The sequence below is a fragment of the Papio anubis genome, chromosome 17, assembly GCF_008728515.1.
Source record: "Papio anubis isolate 15944 chromosome 17, Panubis1.0, whole genome shotgun sequence".
Classification (NCBI taxonomy): domain Eukaryota; kingdom Metazoa; phylum Chordata; class Mammalia; order Primates; family Cercopithecidae; genus Papio; species Papio anubis.
The window spans coordinates 3,671,105-3,692,784 of record NC_044992.1 but is presented as its reverse complement, the minus strand read 5'-3'; the positions used below and the strand labels follow the sequence as shown (position 1 = coordinate 3,692,784).

Here is a 21,680-nt window from a genome sequence, read left to right as displayed (position 1 = left end):
TTTTTGTATTTTTACTAGACACTGGCCTTCCCCCTGTTACAGCCAGGCTGGTCTCAAACTCCTGACCTCAATTGATCCTCCCAGCACAGCCTCCCGAAGTGATGGGATTACAGGTGTGAGCTACCATGCCCGGCCTATGGGAAGGCTTTAGATAGAATGAAAATTGAGGAAGCCAGTCTACTGAATTGCCTGACAATTTTGAGTGCTTGTTTGATCATTACAGTTGCAAATTTAAAGTCATACTAGTCAGCTTGGTTGTGTGGTGTTTCCTCCACGATATTCAGCTGTTTTGATGTAGGTATAAGATTTCTCAGGCAGGTACATGGAGGAAGGAAGGGACATGGGAGTTGGTGTTTGCTAAGGTATGATTAGAGGCCATGGAATCTAAGCTGAGAAGGGAGCAAAGAGAAAGCGTGGCGGGAGTAGTAGATGGTGAACATGAGGCAGCATCCTGGGCTGCCGCCCGTTGATATTGAAGAAAGGACTGCTGTTGGAGTCCTACCTGGGTGAGCAGGAAATCTGGGGTCAGAGTAGGGTGCTCTGGCGTCAGTGTATCAGAGATGGTGTCAGCATGCATGTGATAGCAAGGTCCAGGAAATGACCATCAAACTGGGATGGCTAAGGGCGTGGGAGAGAAGATCACTGGAGATGAAGATGGCAGAGAATTGAGGGAAAAAGGAATGGAGACATCATTTTCATGGATGCTGAGGTCACCAAGATGGCCAGGATCATGGTAGAAAAGACAGTGAGGTTGGTGCCAGAGTCACCCATGAAGGGAGGCGGAGGGGTGAGCATGATTGTGTGGAGAGGATCAAATGAGTTAATTTGTGAAAAATGCTTAACACAGTATCTGGCATCCAGGTAGTGGTGGGAGGGGCGGGTTTATATTCACAGAGAAGATAAATAATCTCATCTCCGTGCTTCTGGGTGACTCTTGACCCAGTCAAATGGATTCACTCGCTGCTCTGTGCTTTACCTTCTGTAGGTATTATATGTGTATTTACTTCAGTGCCTGTGCCACTTTGTTCATCTTACTACCACTTGCTCTTTTTCATGTAAGAAATCATGATTATTATTAAGAAAAGGATGTTCGGGCAATTAAGTGAATCAGTGATTTCCTCTGTTTCTAGTTATTTTGGACACTTGGAAGGCTGTGGTGCTGACCTACACAAAGAAATTCGAGACACTTACTATCAACTTGTTCTGTTTTTGGTCAAAGCAGTTAAAGGATTTAGTAGCCTAAATGACAGGTACTGGATAACTTTATCACTTCTGGAGAAAAAAATGTATTGTTTTCTGATTATAAAGGAAACATATGTTCAGTGTCAAAAATACCAAAAAGCACAAAGAACAAAATAAAAATAACCTCTGATGTTATCACCTAGAGAGCTAATCACTAATGTTGACTTATTCATATATTTTCTTCCAGTCCTTTTCCTGTCTGGTGTGTATATTTGCTTTTTAAGGGATGAGTCTGGGTTTTTCTAAGAATTTATAGCCTATTATTTTCTGTTTTGGTATATTAGGGGTTTTTTTGTTTGTTTTGAGACAGGGCTTCATGCTGTCACCCAGGCTAGAGTGCAGTGACTCAGTTGTGGCTCACTGCAGCCTGGACCTCCTAGGCTCAGTCGATCCACCCACCTCAGCTTCCTGAGTAGTTGGGACTACAGGCACATGCCACCATGCCCAGCTAATTTTCTTTATGTTTTGTAGAAATGGGATTTTGCCATGTTGCTCAGGCTGGCCTTGAGCTCCTGGGCTCAAGCAATCTGCCTGCCTTGGCCTCCCAAAGTGCTGGAATTACAGGCGTGATCCACCACGCCCAGCCAGTCTATTATGTATTATGTGCTGTTTAGAAACTGGAGTATCACGCCATTTCCCAGTCCTCTTAGTAAACGGTTTAGACATAAGCCTTGAATAAAAGGATTCTTCTGTAAATCTAAACCGCATCACCTTGGCTAATTTGGAACTGGCCCTGATCTTGCAGTTTATCAGGAGCTAATTTTTACTTCTCAGTTCTTTACCATAAGACACTGCTATGGTGGTCCTGGCAGGGTGGAAACCTTACCTTACAGCTTTCAGAGTTCTTTTGCTTAACCTTTGAAGAATGTTTGTGTGGAATATGAGGAATTTGAAAGAAACCCAAACCAGCAATGTGAAGTTCCCTTCTGCTTTCAATTGCAAACCGGATCATCTACTTGAATTGCTTCTGTTGCCTCTGTTGGTAATGGGCAGCTCTGCTAACGGTCACTTTCATGGCCCCTTTAGGTCCTTGCTGCCTGCCTTATCCTGTGTTCAAACAGCCCTGCTTCATCTTTTGGATATGGGCTGGGAACCCAGTGATCTCGCCTTCTTTGTTGATATTCAGTTACCAGATCTCCTCATGAAAATGTCACAGGAAAATATAAGTGTCCACGACAGTGTGATCAGGTAAGAGCATGGTCCTGCGCTCTGCCGTTTCTAATGTAGGTTATGAAACGCAAGGATCATAGTGGGGGTCATTAAGAGCACAGACTCTGGAGCTAGACTGTCTGTGTCATTTCCTGGCTTTGCCACATCCTAGCCGAGTGGCTTTGCACAAGTCATATAATCCCTCTGTGCCTCACTTTCCTCATCTTCAGAGCTGGAGATATCAATGGTGCTGCCTCCGAGGCTTGCTGTGATGAATACCTGAGTTACATATTTCTGCGTTTAGAACAGCATCTGACGTGCAGTAGAGCTGTGTACATTGGTGGTGGTGGTCTCGTGAGCTCCGAGGCCAAGAATCCTCTGCATTTTGGTGATCTTAGTATAGCTTGTTGAATTGGGAAATCCTTTTCCATAATTTTTGTTACATGTATGTGTGATGTTAGCCACTCTTAACTTCTTGCACATTGTAAGGACCTAAGTTAGAAAAACATCGTGTATGAAGGTTTTTTTTTCCTTCAATTTGACCAGTATCTCTCCACTTTACTCAAGTTCACTTCCCTATTGCAGCCGTTCATGTGTAGAAAAGAAAGAGAATGGGAGAGGGAATGCGCTAAGAGGAGAGAACTGGGAGAAAGTAAGTGAATGAGTCAACTCTGGGACAGTTTCCACTCTCTCAGGAGAGCTGTTCCAAGGGAAAAGGGGACAGAATTAGAGCTGTCTCTTTAGTTCATGAACCTCAGCCGTTGCCTCACTGTTACAGCTGCGATGGCAGAGACGGGGGACAGCACTGGGGGGCATCAGCTTGTGGTTCTTGGCTGTGGGCCTGCTTGCGGTTTCTCGTTTCGTCTCCCTGTATGCCACGGTCCTCAGGGAAGGAAGCACGCCCTTTACAGCAAGCGCTCATAGCACTTAGCCCAAAGCTTGAGCATAGGCCTAAAACCATTTTGTTGGAATGCATGAATGAATGAATATGTATTTATAGCTTGGTAAATATTTTGTATTTGCTGTCAAGCAAATCTCTTTCTGTTTAAAGTTCTGGTTGTTAAAACAAGCTGTAAACCAAAATCATGGAAATTTATAATTTTGCATCCAAAAGGAGCTTATAAGATTATCTCCCTGAAGCTGTTTATTTGAAGTGAGGAAACTGTCTATGGCCATGCCACTCTGAATGCACCTGATCGCATCTGAAATGGGTAAACTGAGGACCAGAGCTGAGTCCCTTGTCAAGGTCTCACAGTAGCTGGTGGTAGAGCTGAAGTCACGGTGTCTCCTGATTCCCTTCACATACTGATTCCACCAGGATATGCTGAGCGTGTCTAACTCAGACTTTAAAACAACAACAACAACAAAAAACACCGAACTTTATTTGGCCCTAGTGCCTGGCACATAGTAGGTTCACCATAAATGATTGTCCAGTGGAATTATGCCATGTGGTACAGCCTTCAAACTCTTAATTTCTCGTCCCTTGTAGTCTACTCTGGAAAGGGCTTCTCCTTCTTTCTTGGCATGTATCTACCAAATATTTGACAAATCCAGGGGCTTTGAAAAGCAGTTGACCTTTCCCTCTCAGAAGCTGAAAAATGCCCAATATTATAGACCCATAGATACAGAGTCTGCTAACCAGTACTTTCGTTGGTGATTGGGAGAGGCTTGCTTTTCTCTCTTTATGTTCTTTCAGCCAGTGGAGTGAAGAAGATGAGCTTGCTGATGCCAAGCAGAATTCAGAATGGATGGATGAGTGTCAGGATGGCATGTTTGAGGCCTGGTATGAAAAAATAGCCCAGGAAGATCCAGAGAAGCAGAGGAAAGTAAGACCTCTCAACTAGAGTACTCTGAAGTGATTTGCTAGGAGTTTGGAGAGGAGAGTTTGCCTGAGGGGGTGCTGGCAGGCTCTTGCCTGAGAGGGCTGCAGGTGGCATTCAATACCCTAGCAAAGGGGTCCCCAACCGCTGAATGCAGCTGAATGCAGGCTGTGAGCATCGGGCAAGCGAGGGAGGCTGAGCTCCGCCTCCTGGCAGATCAGCTGCGGCATTGGATTTTCACGGGAGCACGAGTCCACAATAAACTGTGCATGCGAGGGATCTAGTTTGTACACGAGGGATCTAGTTTGTACACGAGGGATCTAGTTTGTGCGCTCCTTTTGAGAATCTAATGCCTGATGGTCTGAGGTGGAACAATCGCATCCCGAAACCATCCCTCACCCGGTCCTGTGCAGAAATTGTCTTCCATGAAGCTGGTTCCTGGTGCCAAAACGGGGAACCACTGCCCAGCGTCTGGTGTTTAACCTTTAACCTGAGGGGCTGTAAATCCTGATTTGACCACACCCAGAGTGGCTGCCTGCCATAGAACTAGACTCATTGGAAAATTGACTCTTAAAGCTGATGTACAATATGAGGTGCCAATTTACTAATTTACAGTGAGAAGTAGAATTGCTGGAGAGCCTGAGCTCTAGTGTCCTTGGGGCAGCACATTCTCCTCCTGTAGACAAGCAGCGTGGGAAGCCACATTTCCATCAGAAGGCTGCCTGGTGAGCATGGGAGCAGCCGTATATATGGAGAGGGCATCAGAGCTGCATGATTCAGATGTGCGAAGGCACAGGCTCAGATAGCCCACTCTGTCCATCTCCACGTCAGGTGTGACATCCATCACTACCACATGTGCCAAGCATCTGCTGCCTCAGATTCATTCATTTTCTAAGTATCGAGTGCCTACTATGTGCCAACCACTTTGTTCACATAGCACCACGGTGATGCTTGGATGGAGCTTGCCAAGTGGGCCGTTGTGGCTTTTTCTCTCTCATATGTTAATACCTTTTGGGAGTCATTCTGTAGTTCTAAGGTGACTTGGCACATTTGCTCTGGTCTACTGTATGGTGACTTACTGATTTTGATCATTTCCAGGCCCTAAAGAGAAACGATACTGTAGTCCAAGTACTTTCCAGTAAAGCAATTTGTTTGCTCATGAAACAGTACCCAGACTATCCCTGCAGAAAGTGTGCCTCTAAGTGCCAGGGACAGCACTCCTTTTGTAGTATCTGTGAACACTACCATTGTCCAATCAAGTACCCAAGCCAGAAACTTTCTTCCCTTTTACTGATCCCCATATCCAGTCAGTCACCAGGGTTTCCGCCTTCTGCCTCAACACCTCAGATCTATGCACCTTTCACCATCCCGCTTACTACTCAGTCCCAGCCCTTATGATGTGCCATGGGGTTCCTTTCATGCTTTGGTCATGGTCAGTCTCCCTAAATCCAGGCTTGCCTCCTTTGATCCATTCTCTCCTCAGCTTCCAGAAGAACCATTAGAGCACTCCAGTCTGGTCACATTACTCTTCTGTTTAAAAACAGTCTGTAACTCCTGAGACTAACATTGAAAGACGCTTTGTGGTTCAACCTTTCTCTCTTCGTCTGACTATTCCCCTCTGTACTGTATTCTACACACTGAGTCGTACCAAGTTCATAAACCCATCTCTGGTCCCCTTTTCGCTCTCAGATTTGCTATTCCTGTGTGACATAGCCACCTCCCTTATCCCCACCCAGCTAGTACCTGTTTGTCCTTCAGGTCTCAGCTGAGGAATTATCTCCTTCAGAAAACCCATTGGTAGCCATAGTCCTCTGTTCCCTAAGCCTCCTGAATTTTCCTGTGAAAGCACTGGTCATACTAAATGGTCATCACCTCCTTGACAGAATTCCCAGCTAGACACTGAGGAGCTTATTCATCATCAAATCCTAGCACCCAGTACAATGCCTGGGACATCTTCAGTACCTATTGAATGGAGGAATTGATGAGTGAATTGTGGCCACCTTAGAAAATCTATCAGTTAATTGTATTTGTTTGGCCTTACAGATGCACATGTTTATTGCTCGCTACTGTGACCTGTTGAACGTGGACATCTCTTGTGATGGGTGTGATGAGATTGCCCCCTGGCATCGATACCGGTGTCTGCAGTGCAGCGACATGGATCTCTGCAAAACTTGCTTCCTAGGTAAATTTCATGAACTGAGTATGCCGTATCCAAAGGTAATAGTCATTTCTAATTTCTATGATCTTGTCATTTTTAAAAACTCTCAGTGTACTAAATAAAAATACTGCCCAGTGGTGTTTTCTCTGACTTCCTGGTGAACATGAGCCTTATCTCCTCAACTAGATGAAAAGCTCCACAGCCCTAATATCTGTCGTCCTTCCTTCTTCTATCATGCTGGGTGTAGCCACTTAATAAACACGTGGGACCAATGTATGTATGTTCAATGGAGTTTTCAGGAAATAGTGTTTGCTTCTGAATCATGCAGTGTTTACATGTAGCAAAATACACACACACACACACACAAGCAAGCTTCAAAAATCCTCTCATACACTTGACTTGTAGGTGCTGAGGTAAAACAGATCCACAGTAGTCCACACCTGAGTGGCCTTTTTGTGCATGGCCCAGCGGTAAAAGACACAGCCCTTGCCCTGGAACCATCTACAGTCCAGCAGGAAGACTGGACAGATCCACAGAACGTCTGTTCCAGGCCGGGCGCGGTGGCTCAAGCCTGTAATCCCAGCACTTTGGGAGGCCGAGACGGGCGGACCACGAGGTCAGGAGATCGAGACCATCCTGGCTAACACGGTGAAACCCCGTCTCTACTAAAAAATACAAAAAACTAGCCGGGCGTGGTGGCGGGCGCCTGTAGTCCCAGCTACTCGGGAGGCTGAGGCAGGAGAATGGCGTGAACCCGGGAGGCAGAGCTTGCAGTGAGCTGAGATCCGGCCACTGCACTCCAGCCTGGGCGACAGAGCGAGACTCCATCTCAAAAAAAAAAAAAAAAGAATGTCTGTTCCAGTACAAGAATGTGTGTGCTGAGTTATAAATGAGGGTACAGATTGTTTCTAGAGAAGTTTAGAAGCAGTAGCAGCATTGCTGCGGGGAAGGCTTGTGAAGGAGGTGGAGTGAGAATTGGTCTTTGAAGAAAGTTAGAACTGGATGATGTGTAGGAAACGTTGGGGATGGTGTCACCATCAAGGACATGGCAAACCCTGGGACAGGAGTGTCTGTAGTGAGTTTAGATGGACATGCTGAAGTGTTTGCCCAACTAAGTGTTGGATTAAGACAGGTAGGCCCTGATTGTGGGACCCCAAGATACTAGGCTAAGGAGTTTGAATAGTCTAGAGACAGCAGGGAAGGTTTTTTTGGTTTTTGTTTGTTTTTGTTTTTGTTTTTGTTTTGAGACGGAGTCTCCTTCTGTCACCCAGGCTGGAGTGCGGTGGCGAGATCTCAGCTCACTGCAAGCTCCACCTTCCGGGTTCATGCCATTCTCCTGCCTCAGCCTCCCGAGTAGCTGGGACTACAGGCGCCCACCACCAAGCCCGGCTAATTTGTTTGTATTTTTTAGTGGAGATGGGGTTTCACCGTGTTAGCCAGGATGGTCTCGATCTCCTGACTTCGTGATCCGCCCACCTTGGCCTCCTAAAGTGCTGGGATTACAGGCGTGAGCCACCGCACCTGGCCTAGGGGAAGGTTTTTGAAGTCGGTATTTTATAATAACATGATAAGAGCTATGCTAGAGGAAGGTGGTTCTATCCGTGTTAAGAGTCTCCTTTAGGAAATCAGTCACAGTATTCACACGGGCATGGGAGCCTGGACTGGGTTTGTGGCGGTGGGAATGAACAGAAGTGGGCCAGGCACGAGGAGCATTCTGCAGGGTCCATGACAGAGTTTAGAATGAGAAGGGCCCAAGGGCCTTAGTGTGAGAAGACCAGTGCAGTCCATCTCTTTCATGACTGTTATTCTCTCACGCACTGGGTCTGGGTCTGGTTTTTTTTTTTTTTTTTTCTTCTTCGAGACAAGGTGTCACTCTGTCACTCAGGCTAGAGTGCAGTGGCGCCATCTCAGCTCACTGCAACTTCCGCCTCCTGGGTTCAAGGGATGTTCCTGCTTCAGCCTCCCAAGTAGCTGGGAGTACAGGTGCCTACCACCACACGTGGCTAATTTTTGTATTTTTAGTGGAGACGAGGTTTTACCATATTGCACAGGCTGGTCTTGAACTCTTAGACTCAAGTGATCCGCCTGCCTCAGCCTCCCAAAGTGCTGGGATTACAGGCGTGAGCCACAACGCCTGGCCCTTTATTTATTTATTTAGGAAGTCTGTTTTCATCTGTGATTCTGGAGTGAAAAAAGAAGAGCAAATGTCCTGACCAGTCCCCAGTGCTTGTTAACAGGAATACATCAAGAGAGGCTTGCTCTTTGTTAGTGGAGGGGTCATAGGAGACAGCTCTCAAATTAACATGTAGGCTTGTTTCCACCAAACAGCAGTCCTGATAATGTATTTGATCCCACTGTACCATTGCCAAGAAATTCTGTGCCAAGAATCTCACTCATATGCCTCGAGCCACCCAGGCAGAGCACCGTGTCTCCAGAGAATGCCTGTGGGCCCTGTATCCCTGAGCAGTCACCTGGGAGCAGCCCTGGCGCTGCGATTGGTTTGGGTTTGGAAACTAGCCGGTCTAGGAGCCCTCTGCCTTATCCGCTCAACGCTGCTTTGTTTCTCCCCAGGTGGGGTGAAGCCTGAGGGCCATGGAGACGACCATGAAATGGTCAACATGGAGTTCACCTGTGACCACTGCCAGGGTTTGATCATAGGCCGGAGGATGAATTGCAATGTTTGCGATGACTTTGATCTTTGCTATGGATGCTATGCAGCAAAGAAATACTCCTACGGGTATGTCTCAAATGACCGTCACCACGAAGCCTTTTCTTTACAAGTTCCTTCACTTGAAAAGGGACTTCTTTCTTTTTATAAAAAAACTTTTTAATTAAAAATTTAAACATAACCAAAAGTAAAGAGACTAACACACTGAACCTTCATGTACCCATTACCCAGATTCAGCAGTTAGGAAGATTTTGTAATGTGTGCTTAGTTTATTCCTTTTTTTTTTTTTTTCTGTTAAAGTATTTTAAAGCCAATTCCAGGACCGGGCGTGGTGGCTTACACCTGTAATCCCAGCACTTTGAGAGGCTGAGGTGGGCACATTGCTTGAGGTCAGGAGTTTGAGATCAGCCTGCCCAACATGGAGAAACCCCATCTCTACTAAAAATACAAAAATTAGCTGGGTGTGGTGGCGGGCACCTGTAATCCCGTCACTTTGAGAGGCCAAGGCGGACACATCACTTGAGGTCAGGTGTTCGAGATCAGCCTGCCCAACATGGAGAAACCCCGTTTTTACTAAAAATACAAAAATTAGCTGGGTATGGTGGCGGGCACCTGTAATCCCAGCTACTTGGGAGGCTGAGGCATGAGAATCGCTTGAACCTGGGAGGCAGAGGTTGCAGTGAGCTGAAATTGCGCCACTGCACTCCAGCCTGGGCGATAGAGCGAGACTCCATCTCAAATTAAATAAATAAATAAATAAATAAATAAACAAATTCCAGGCCTTAAATTATTTCCTTCCTACATACTTTATACCCCCTTTTAAAAATTATGGGTTTTTTTCACATTACCAGAATGCTATTACCACACCTTCCAAAATCACAATAAACAATTCTTCCTTAGCCCAATTTCCACAGACAATCTCTGGGGATTGTGAAACCCCGAAAGGTATGTCTTGTGCTTGTGCTTCTTCATTCTTCTGGGGAGAGGGCCCACACCTTTCTTTACATTTTCAGTAACCGCATCCTAGAGGTAACTAATGCCCAGTTGCGACCACATGCGCCCGAGGCCCTGTGCTCCTGTTTGGAGCCTCATAAGCTTTTGGAGGCTTGTAAGATTTAAATGTGTCTTGCCTTTGCAGCCATTTGCCTACCCACAGCATCACGGCCCACCCGATGGTAACCATTCGGATCAGTGACCGGCAGAGGCTCATCCAGCCATATATCCATAACTACTCCTGGCTGCTCTTCGCTGCCCTGGCTCTCTATAGCGCCCACCTGACCAGTGCAGAGGATGTGGATGGGGAGAAGCTGGACCCCCAGACCCGCAGCAGTGCCGCCACCTTGCGGAGCCAGTGCATGCAGCTCGTCGGGGACTGTCTGATGAAGGCTCACCAGGGGAAAGGTGACTTCCCCATGCCCAGAAACCAAAACCAGCCCTCAGTTGCTGGTGAAAAAAAGCCTTGGCAGATGTCAAATACTAAGCTTAGTTTACAGGTGACAAAATCCAGTTTTCCACTAAAGGTGCTTACCCTGGTTTGGAACTTAATTTTAAGTTCCCCGATGGATTTTAGAGAAATGTTGGCATTGAAGTAACATATATTTTCTCTGAAACTAATACTAATTAATACCTCAAACTAATTTTAAATAATAATTAAAACTGTTTGTATCTGTGGATGCAATCTAAGATTTGAATCTGTCAGACTTTACTGAAAGAATCCAGACTTGTTAACCTGGAGTGTGATTCTGCTTCCACACAACTGTATTCTAGGTAAGAGCTGTTTACGAGTAAAATAGTTCAGCAATATATCGACATGAATCTGACTTGACTAAGGAGTGGTGGGAAGAAAACAACTTGAAAGTTAAACCTTGGAGACATCTAAGTTCCTTCAGATAATGGCATCCCCATTCGAGTCAACGTTAGGGAACCAGACCTGTGTTAGAAAGCAGATGGGTCATGCCAGCACCTTAGAGCAATTCCCTTACCCATTTGCCAGTGGGAATTCAGCAGTCTAGTTGTGTGGGGCGACTATAAAAGAATAATGTTGGTTATTTTCTAAATAGACAATCCTGTTGTATGTTTTTTCTTCTGTTAATAAAGTGCAGGTATCCCTTGCTATTCCGCCTCTCACCATCTGAGAGGAGGAGCTGAGTAGATTTAGATAGCGAGGGATGTTCATGTCGAGTACTCTAGGATTTGGTTTGTGCAGAACTCATTTATCTATTTCTATATAATGGCAAAGTCACTTATGGCGCTTGCTGAAAATAACTCTCGTTATAAAACTTTTAACCATTCTCTTATTTGCTTCCCATATAGGTCTTAAAGCTCTAGCTCTGCTTGGTATATTGCCAGATGGTGACTCGACCCCAGAAGATCAGGCCCTACCAGCCACTGCGCCCACCCAAGCATCAGAGGAGCAGCTAGAGAAGAAAACTGTGCAGGGTGCTGAGCTGTCAGAAGCAGGCAATGTAAATGGCGATTCTCTACTACACAGAATTACAGGTTGAACTCTAGAGAGAGCCATCCACTCGGTGTAACGTAGCAGAGAGGTTAAGAGCACAGACTCCTAACCCAGACTGTTGGATTCAGATGCCTGCTCCATCAAACCTTGGGCATATTATTATCATCTCTTCAGTGTTTGTTTTCTTTTCTTTTCTTTTCTTTTTTTTTTTTTTTGAAACAGGGTCTTACTCTGTCTCCCAGGCTGGAGTGCAGTGGCATGATGTCAGCTCACTGCAGCCTTGACCTCCCCAGGCTGAAGCAGTCCTCCCACCTCATCCTTCTGAGTACCTGGGGCCACAGGCATATGCCACCATGCCTGGCTAATTTTTGTATTTTTTGTAGAGACAGGGTTTGGCCATGTTGCCCAGAGTGGTCTTGAACTCCTGGGCTCAAGTGATCTGCCGTCCACATTTTTCCCAAAGTGGTGGGATTACCCTGTCTCTACTAAAAATACAACAACAACAAAAAAATTAACTGGCCTGGTGTCATGTGCCTATAGTCCCAGCTAGTCGGGAGGCAGGGATTCGCTTGAACCCAGGAGGCGGAGGTTGCAGTGAGCCGAGATGGCGCCACTGCACTGCAGCCTGGGCAACAGAGCAAGACTCCATCACAAAAAAAAAAAAAAAAGGAGAAAGAAATTCATTCCTAGCCCATGGTGTATTACTGTATCTGTGTAGCTGTATCTATATTCAGTCAACAATTAGGTGTTACTGAATGCTTACTGTTTACCAGGTAGACACAGTAATTTACACATAGTTGCATAAACAGAAAAGCCTGTCTGGATCCAGGTATAACCTGTGATAACCTAAAGATTGTTTTGTGGAAGAGCACCCCGTTGCTTCTGTGATGCTGCCTCCAGAGCTTGAGTTTCTGCTGAAAAGGCCCTTGACTGACACAGGGGTCGCTGATGTTGCTGTCCTCTGTCTGTCAGGTTGCTAGTTCAAGGATGCCTGCATCTGGTGTTTGTAGCTCACCAGTATCCCATTGTCATGTGGAGGAATACAAAAGCAAAACAGGCCAGCAGAAACATGAACATTTTTATTATTTCCATTCAGTCAGAGAGTCAGTAGAAGATAGGCCACATAATCATCAAGCCTGTCTCTCAACCGTCCCCATTTCTTCCATGAAACCCCTTCTGTAGGCGGCACTTTAACCGCCCACAGATTATGATGGGAACAAAGAGAGCATTTTTAGGAGAAATGGGATTAATCAGTAGTCCTCACCTTCCAGCCTGGGAATATTTGTATCTTCTTGTGAGCTCTCAGCATCTTACAACTAACCTGCCACCCATAAGCACTGTGCTTCCCCGTTTATATTTTTATTTATATCAGAATGGACTCACAGGGTTTTTTATGTTTTCTTTTATTCAATGGATTAAAATCTGTTGCTTTTCTTTTTTTTTTTGAGTCAGGGTCTCACTCTGTTTCCCAGGCAGTGGTGTGATGGTGTGATGTTGGCTCACTGCAGCCTCCGCCTTCTGGGCTCCAATGATCCTCCCACCTCAGCCTCCTGAGTAGCTGGGATTACAGGTGCCCACCACCACACCCAGCTAATTTTTTGTATTTTTAGTAGAGACAGGGTTTCACCATGTTAACCAGGATGGTCTCGATCTCCTGACCTCATGATCTGCCCGCCTCAGCCTCCCAAAGTGCTGGGATTACAGGCGTGAGCCACTGTGCCCGGCCACTTTTCTTATTTGTTTTTTTGTTGTTGTTGTTTTTGTTTTTTTTTTTGAGACAGGGTGTGACTCTGTTGCCCAGGCTGGAGTGCAGTGGTGTGATCTCGGCTCACTGCAACCTCCACCTCCTGGGTTCCCAACAATCCTCCCGCCTCAGCCTCTCAAGTAACTGGTACTGCAGGTGCCCGCCACCACGCCAGCTAATTTTTGTAGCTTTTGTAGGGATGGGGTTTTGCCATGTTACCCAGCTGGTCTCCAACTCCTGGACTCAAGCAATCCGTCTGCCTCAGCCTCCCAAAGTGCTAGGATTACAGGCCTGAGCCACTGTGCCCGACCCATTATTTATTTCCATGCTCAAATTGTCCCATGTTTGGGCAGTGGAAACTGCCCCTTGCTGGCTTTTGTGTTCTTTTGATATGTTGCCGTTATTTTTTGAACACTTCCTTAATTTTTGATAGAGAAAGATGTTTCAGGCTCGTTTTAGGCCTTCCCTGCCTCAGGATTGAAGTGGGAGTTTTTCCAAAGAGGCCCCAGGGCGTTGTTTTTATTCTTGAGCCATTCCCACCTTGTGGGTCCCCTTCCCACCAGCAGCCAGGTGCAGCCAGGATATCCTGCCTCTGGCTCAGCATCTTAGTCTTCTAGTGAGGCCACAAGCAATTTCCAGCACTGTCCCCACAACTGAACCTGAGTGTTGCCACTATAGTGGCCATAAGGACCGTATCCCATTGGGGCTTCTAGGACAGATCACTGTTTTTCAACTCTCACTTGCTTCTAAGCAACCCCAGGGCCCTGGTAAGGGTATCTACCCTTTCTCCCTCCAGTGACTAGAGATACTTCTTGTTTTGAACAACTGAGAAACCAACCTTAGCCAGAGGCATTATCCAAAAGATTCTGTCTACAGTGTCCTGTGATAACAGGAAAAAAGATAAGCCAGAACTTCGGAATTATATTGTCTTCACAAGTGACACATGGTACAAGGAGTATGGTGTCAGGTCTTTTCAGAGGGTACATTTAACAAAGCAAGTAGCTCTCCCAGTTTCATTCCTCTCTTAGGACAGTCTTATAGTCATATTTTTCTCAGCAAGAGGTTGAAGGTAGGATTGATGTTGAGGTTACATATGCAGAGAGGGGAGGATGAGTTAGGTACCCCTGGGAGACTGCATGCCTCCTCCTAAATGTTTGGTGTTGCATAACACTCCACCTTTGGCCCCAAAGTGTGAAAGTCACGTTTGGCCTTCTCCGACATGAAGCTGGGGTGCCTCCACCGTGCACAGAAGACTCCCCATGTAACCACAGTTCCACACATAAGCCTGTGTAACAATAGGGAAAGGCACCCTGAGGGTCCCGGGAGTGCAGCCAATCACGGGGTGGATTCTGAGTGACTGCTCAGGAAACGCAGCTGACGACTGTCACCTTGCCCATCTGGGCAGCTCACTAGACTCCTGATTCCAGAACAGTTTCCCACCTGCAGGGAGGGCCTGTTTAACAAGTCTCATTGCCAAAATGGGATTCTCAAAAGGGCACCAAAGGTATGTTTATTCTGTTTTTTAAAATAAAGAGGCTGGGCGCGGTGGCTCATGCCTGTAATCCCAGCCCTTTGGGAGGCTGAGGTAGGGGGATCACAAGGTCAGGAGATCAAGACCATCCTGGCTAACACGGTGAAACCTCATCTCTACTAAAAATACAAAAAATTAGCTGGGCGTGATGGCAGCGCCTGTAGTCCCAGCTACTCGGGAGGCTGAGGCAGGAGAATGGCGTGAACCCCGGAGGCAGGGCTTGCAGTGAGCCGAGATGGCGCCACTATACTCCAGCATGGGTGACAGAGCGAGTCTCCGTCTCAAAAAAAATGAAAAAGAGCTGGGAAAGAATGCTAAAACCTGGTAGAGAGGGTGTGAGTAGTTAGGTTTAGGAGTAGCATCTGGTTTTGTTTGATCGAGTGACATGTGTGGTTGGCTTTCTGTACACCTTCCATGTTAATTAACAAAGGCAAATTCTATATAAAACTAAGAGAGGAAATATACACAGCCCACAGCTCTGTCCCATAGCCCACAGAACGCCAGTTTCTACAGCAGTAAAATAGCTTCATCTACGGCAGTGAAAACAATGTCATATTTCTAGGCTATAGAATTGATGTAGTCTTATCTTCATCATATTAAAGATAATGTTAGATATCAAGAATTTTCTAGTTCTGTAAATAAAGATTTGTTTGGTTTTCATACTGAAGAAAACAAAGTACATTAACAATAGTCACCAGAGTGTACTAGAAGGGAAGTCACAACTTTTTATACTTACAGAGTCAAAAGAAAAAGAAAGAATTTCACAGCTTTGTCTTTTTCCTCAGGAAACAACTTTCCACACTTGGTTTCTGAAAGCGAAGTAGATTGTATGAGAGGTTTTTAATGGAACTGTTTCTTACAGGACTGCAGGCTCTGACAGAGGGACGTTTGGAAGATGGGAGATGCAATGCAATGGTTACTATCTTATTTTTTTTGAGACAGAGTCCTGCTCTGTTTTTGTTTTTGTTTTTGTTTTTTTTTTTTTTGAGACGGAGTCTTTGCTCTGTAGCCCGGGCTGGAGTGCAGTGGCCGGATCTCAGCTGTCACCCAGGCTGCAGTGCAGTCGGCGCAATCTCGGCTCACTACAACATCCTCCTCCTGGGTTGAAGCGATTCTCCTGCCTTAGCCTCCCGAGTAGCTGGGATTACAGGTGCGTGCCACCACGCCCAGCTAATTTTTGTATTTTTAGTAGAGATGGGGTTTCGCCATGTTGGCCAGGCTGGTCTTGAACTCCTGACTTACAGGGATCTGCCTGCCTTGGCCTCCCAAAGTGCTGCAGGCATAAGCCATCACGCCCGGCCCAATGGTTACTGTCTTAATTAGAATATAGATTTATCGTAAGAAATGAGTGGCATGGGCCAGGCGTAGTAGCTCACGCCTGTAATCCCAGCACTTTAAGAGGACGAGGTGGGCAGATAATGAGGTCAAGAGATTGAAACCATCCTGGCCAATATGGTGAAACCCCGTTTCTACTAAAAATACAAAAATTAGCTGGGCATGGTGGCACGCACCTGTAGTCCCAGCTACTCAGGAGGCTGAGGCAGGAGGATCGCCTGAACCTGGAAGGTGGAGGTTGCAGTGAGCTGAGATCGCGCTACCGCACTCTAGTCTGGTGATAGAGCGAGACTCTTAACTCAAAAAAACACACAAAGGGCCGGGCGCGGTGGCTCAAGCCTGTAATCCCAGCACTTTGGGAGGCCGAGACGGGTGGATCACGAGGTCAGGAGATCGAGACCATCCTGGCTAACACGGTGAAACCCCGTCTCTACTAAAAAATACAAAAAAAAAAAAAAAAACAACACACACACACAAAGAAAAAAGAAATGAGTGACATTTTCTAATGGCGTTCAAAAGTTTTTTAGTCTCTGAAGACTGGCTAATCATGAAAAAGTTACCATAATCATGGAGCAAACTCTGTTATAAGAAACCTTAATTCCTTTACACTTTTGTGTTTTTAGGGAAAGAGAGCTGTTCATGAGGAAGTCAGACCCACAGATTTCAAGCAGAGAAGTAAGGCAGATAAAGGTGTATCGTTAACAAAGGATCCTTCATGCCAGACCCAGATTTCAGATTCACCTGCAGATGCTAGCACACCTACAGGACTTCCAGGTAACGACTCTTTGACCATTGTCTTGATCTCTTTCGTCTTAAAATGCACATATATATATATATATATACCCATCCCTGAGCTGTTTGTGGCGCACAGCTTGACATTGGCTAGACGCCAGGGGTGCGTGGTTTCTCAGTTCTGTTCAGATGGTGCTGATGACACTTCGAACGTCATCTTTCTTCACTTTGACTGATTTCCTACGTTATTTATTTCCTGTATTTACTAAGTGCCTTCTATATGCCAAGCACTGTGCTAGACCTTGGGGATGAAACAGGGACCGAATCAGACAGACAGACACATGGTTCCTGCCCTCATGGAGCTCACAGTCTAGGAAGGCTTAAGACAAAGGTGCAAGTAACTGTAATTCGAGGCGGAATGAGGTGTAAGTGGGTATTAATAGTGATTGGTGGCCGGGTGCGGTGGCTCAAGCCTGTAATCCCAGCACTTTGGGAGGCCGAGACAGGCGGATCACGAGGTCAGGAGATCGAGACCATCCTGGCGAACACGGTGAAACCCCGTCTCTACTAAAAAATACAAAAAACTAGCCGGGCGAGGTGGCGGATGCCTGTGGTCCCAGCTACTCGGGAGGCTGAGGCAGGAGAATGGCGTAAGCCCGGGAGGCGGGGCTTGCAGTGAGCCGAGATCGCGCCACTGCACTCCAGCCTGGGCGACAGAGCAAGACTCCGTCTAAAAAAAAAAAAAAAAATAGTGATTGGTGTCTCTCTGGGGCAGACTGTATCCTCATAAAGCTTTACATGGGGTGAGATCTAGGGGACCTTGAATGTGCTAGGATCTGCAATGGGGATGGGCATTCGAAGAAGAAAGGACAACATGAGCAAGGGCCCCAAAGTGGAGAAGTCCCTCTTGGCAGGTGTGTAGGGATGGAGTGGAACACTAGAGGATGATAAAGGAGAGATGCTGCCAAAGGCCTCAGCCTGCCAGAGGATAGCAGCAGCAAGGTCAGAGCTGGCTTAGGAGGATTGAAGAGCATGCTGTGGGCTCAGGAGACTGGAGGGAAGTCCCAGCCTCCTCCTCATGGTGGCCCAGGAGTGCAGGATCTTCCCCACCTTCCTGCTCTGTGATGGCGGGGTGAGCACCTGGCATTCTGCCCTCTCTGTCTGATGCTCATCTGTGCAGTGTGTATAATTCTGAGTTCCAGAAAACAGTCTGACACTGCACATCTGTCCACATCACCAAAATTCACTGGAGTCTAAGTCCCCTGAGGATCAGCATCCTGTTCCACAGGCAGTTTATTCATTCGTCAAGTGTGAAGTACCTGCCATGCTCCAGAAACATCTCTAGGTGCCTGCATCACTGAAAGAAACAAACTTCTGAGGGAAGGCAGACAGTAAACAATACATATAAGTTATGTGGAAGGTGAAAAGGTGAACTGTGAGCGCAGCAGAGCAGGCTCGGGGAAATGGGGAGGGCGGCTTGAGAGAGCTGGGGGAGGACAGGCTTGCTTTTAAACAGGGCTCAGGCGGCCTCCTGGAGAAGGAAACAGCTGAGTGTAGACATGCCCAGCCATAGGCTTTTAAAATCCCAGCTTCAGGCCGGACGCAGTGGCTCACGCCTGTCATCCCAGCACTTTACGAGGCTGAGGCAGGTGGATCACTTGAGGTCAAGAGTTCAAGACCAGCCTGGCCAAATGGTGAAACCCTGTCTCTACTAGAAATACAAAAATTAGCTGGGCAAGGCGGCACACGCCTGTAATCCCAGCTACTCGGAGGGCTGAGGTAGGAGAATGGCTTGAACCCGGGAGGTGGAGGTTGCAGTGAGCCAAGATCAAACCATTGCACTCCAGCCTGGGTGACAGCGAGACTCCCTCTCAAATTTAAAAAATAAAGGAATAAAATTCCAGCTTTGTTCCATAGCAGCATAGGGGACAGTGCAGTGGTTCACTTGCCTCTTCATGCATTAGAGACCCAGGCACATTCTGAAAGTTTGTTTTACTGCTTAGATGCCGAAGATTCCGAAGCATCATCTCAGAAGCCCAGAGAGGAAAAAGCAGTTACTCCAAGCCCTGAGCAAGTGTTCGCTGAGTGTTCCCAGAAGAGGATTTTGGGATTGCTGGCAGCCATGTTACCTCCCTTAAAGTCGGTAAGGGCAATTTAGTTTTGAAAGAGGGGGTGGTGGTATGCATAGAAAAAAGTTTTGGAAAGCCATATACTGAAACAAATCATGATAATCATCTCTGTATCCTTAAGGGTAGGATTAGAAGTTATAATTATTTTCTTCTGACCCTTTTTATATTTTGTAAATATATGTGTGTGTGTGTATAAAACAATATATTTATACAATGCTTATAATGATTTTTTCTACCTTTTTATTTTGAAAAGTTTTAAGCTCATAGAAAACTTCAAAGAATAATGAATGAAGATCTTCACCTAGATTCACCAGTTGTTAATATTTTGCTTTATCTCTGTTTATATTTTTTCCTGAACTTTTGAAAATGAGTTGAAGCCATCATTGACACTTCATCCTCAATACTTGTCTCCTTAAAGTACATTCTCCTATATAACCACAGTGTCATCATTATGCTGAAAATTTTTAACGTTGATAGAATAGTTTTATACATGTAGCCTAAATACAGATATTCTCAATTATCCCCAAAATGTGCTTTACAGGTTGTTTGTTTTTTTATTTTTTAAATCAGGATCCACTTACAAATTCCATTGTATTTAGATGTCATGCTGACTTTGTCTTTAATCTGCTTCCCTTGCCTTTTTTTAAACTTTCAAAACATTGACATTTTAAAGACTCTGGACAGTTTAGATATGCCTTCATTATTCTTTTTCATAATTTTCTAGACTGTTCCTGTATATATATTTTTTCCATATGAACTTTAGTGCCATATTTATCATGTTAAAGAAAAGATCCTGTTAGCTTTTTCACTGAGCTGATAGTGAATTTATTTATTAATTTAGGAATAGCTGACAATCTTTACAGTGGTCTCCTGCTTTTTCTAGTAAACAGAGAGGAATCAGAGACAAAGCTAGCAGGCTGCTGAAACAGGATTTTGCAAGCTGGCAGGGCTTTGGGGAAGGGAAGGTGCCCACAGGACCCAAGGTTTGGTCCTCAGAGTTTTGAGTCCAAGGACTTTTTTTCTAGCAGTTTCCTGGAGATGCTCAGACTCAGAGGAGTCAACTTTTACATGGGAGTTGAGGCTGGTTTGTAAGTCAGTCACAATTCACAGGGGTATGTGTCTGGCAGAAAAATCAGTATGTGTTCCCTCTTGGTGTGGAAACCCCTCCAGAAGATCACACTGTAGCTCAGAAGGTTGTGTGGTGCATGTGGAACTAGAATGAGGAGAACACGATGTTTTGAAGACATGTTTTTGAGACGGACTGCTGTGTCTCCCAGGCTGGGAGTGCAGTGGCTTGATCTCGCTCACTGCAAGCTCCGCCCGGGTTCACGCCATTCTCCTCACCAGCTCCCAAGTTAGCTGAGAACATGTTTCTATTCACCTAGATGAATTGGCCGCACCTGTCTAGGTCGCTGGTAATTCACCTCTGAAATCAGCACCAGGCTTCGAAGGCATGCACGCCTTCTCCTGGTTCGGGCTTCCCCTTTCCTCCCCACCTTTTGCGGTGAGGCACATCAGCCCAAGCCTTTCTTCTCTCTTAATAGCCATGACTGATTTCTGCTAACTTTAGCTGCCTCTGTGTCAGTTAGAGCTGCACCTTTTCCATAGCTCACTGGGCAGCATGTTGAGCAACCACCTTGGGGTGGGGCCCTTCTGCAATTGGCTCTTAGCCTTTTTATGTTGATTTTACCAATTTCACTGTAAGAGTGAACTTTTCCTGACTGTGTCTCTCCTTCCTTTTTTTTCTTTTTTGAGACGTGAGTCTCTATCGCCCAGGCTGAAGTGCAGTGGCGTGATCTCAGCTCACTGTAAACTCCGGCCCCGGATTCACGCCATTCTCCTGCCTCAGCCTCCCGAGTAGGTGGGACTACAGGTGCCCGCCACTGTGCCCGACTGATTTTCTGTATTCTTAGAAGAGACGGGGTTTCACCGTGTTAGCCAGGATGGTCTCTATCTCCTGACCTTGTGATCCACCCACCTCGGCCTCCCAAAGTGCTGGGATTACAGGCGTGAGCCACTGCGCCCAGCCGGCAGCCAGCTTACTTGTAATGGGATGACCTGGTTAACTACTCTGTGCCAGCCAACTGTCCCCATCCCAGCCCTCCTCCAATGCACATTTTTCCCTGCCCCTTCCTAAGTTATTTCTCCTTCTTTTTGTAATTATTCATGAAGTTTGTATCGTATTTCTTATAGAAACATGGTTATAGTTATATTTTTACCCACTTTTTTCAGCCTGTATTTCTCTCTTATTTAACAGTGTAACCTTTTTACCTTCTCTTCCAAACAAAATGAGACCCTTTATTCCTAAAGTTGAGATGCTTTTCTACTTCCCTCATCATATCCCAAGTGTGCAAATTATCTATAATTTTAGCTCTGGATCATTTGATTGCTTGGCTGCTTTGGAGTTTCGTGTTGTATCTTTTGAATTTTGCCTCTCTCAAACTACTTTTAGAATTTTAGACCATATGGTAATTAATTATTGATAGTTACAGTGTTGGCTGCACATTATTTATTAGTTACTATTTCTTCCTTCTGAATTATTTATTCCAATTCATTTTTTGTTGTGCTAAAATACTTCCTCAAATACTTTTTGAGGAAAGGCTACATGTAAAGATGGGAAGACCGTCTGGGTGTGGAATTACAGGGACTCAGTCCTTTTCCTCCAGACCCCTGCGACATTGCTGCATAGTCTTCCACCATCTAGAACGACCGAT

General features: G+C 45.8%; 1 protein-coding gene across 6 annotated transcripts in view; it reads left to right on the top strand.

The window, feature by feature from the left end:
* ZZEF1 (zinc finger ZZ-type and EF-hand domain containing 1) overlaps positions 1 to 21,680 on the top strand; it is a 142,742-nt gene that overhangs the window by 84,698 nt on the left and 36,364 nt on the right. For 5 of the 6 annotated variants that reach the window (XM_017950275.2, XM_009189385.3, XM_031657285.1 and 2 more), the window contains 9 exons: positions 1,131 to 1,250; positions 2,269 to 2,430; positions 4,088 to 4,217; positions 6,255 to 6,393; positions 8,941 to 9,106; positions 10,176 to 10,438; positions 11,351 to 11,502; positions 16,729 to 16,879; positions 18,841 to 18,980. In XM_017950275.2, the coding sequence (XP_017805764.2) occupies positions 1,131 to 1,250; positions 2,269 to 2,430; positions 4,088 to 4,217; positions 6,255 to 6,393; positions 8,941 to 9,106; positions 10,176 to 10,438; positions 11,351 to 11,502; positions 16,729 to 16,879; positions 18,841 to 18,980 (1,423 nt within the window). The remainder of the gene's footprint in view (positions 1 to 1,130; positions 1,251 to 2,268; positions 2,431 to 4,087; positions 4,218 to 6,254; positions 6,394 to 8,940; positions 9,107 to 10,175; positions 10,439 to 11,350; positions 11,503 to 16,728; positions 16,880 to 18,840; positions 18,981 to 21,680) is intronic. The other variant, XM_009189386.3, reaches the window with a different exon arrangement.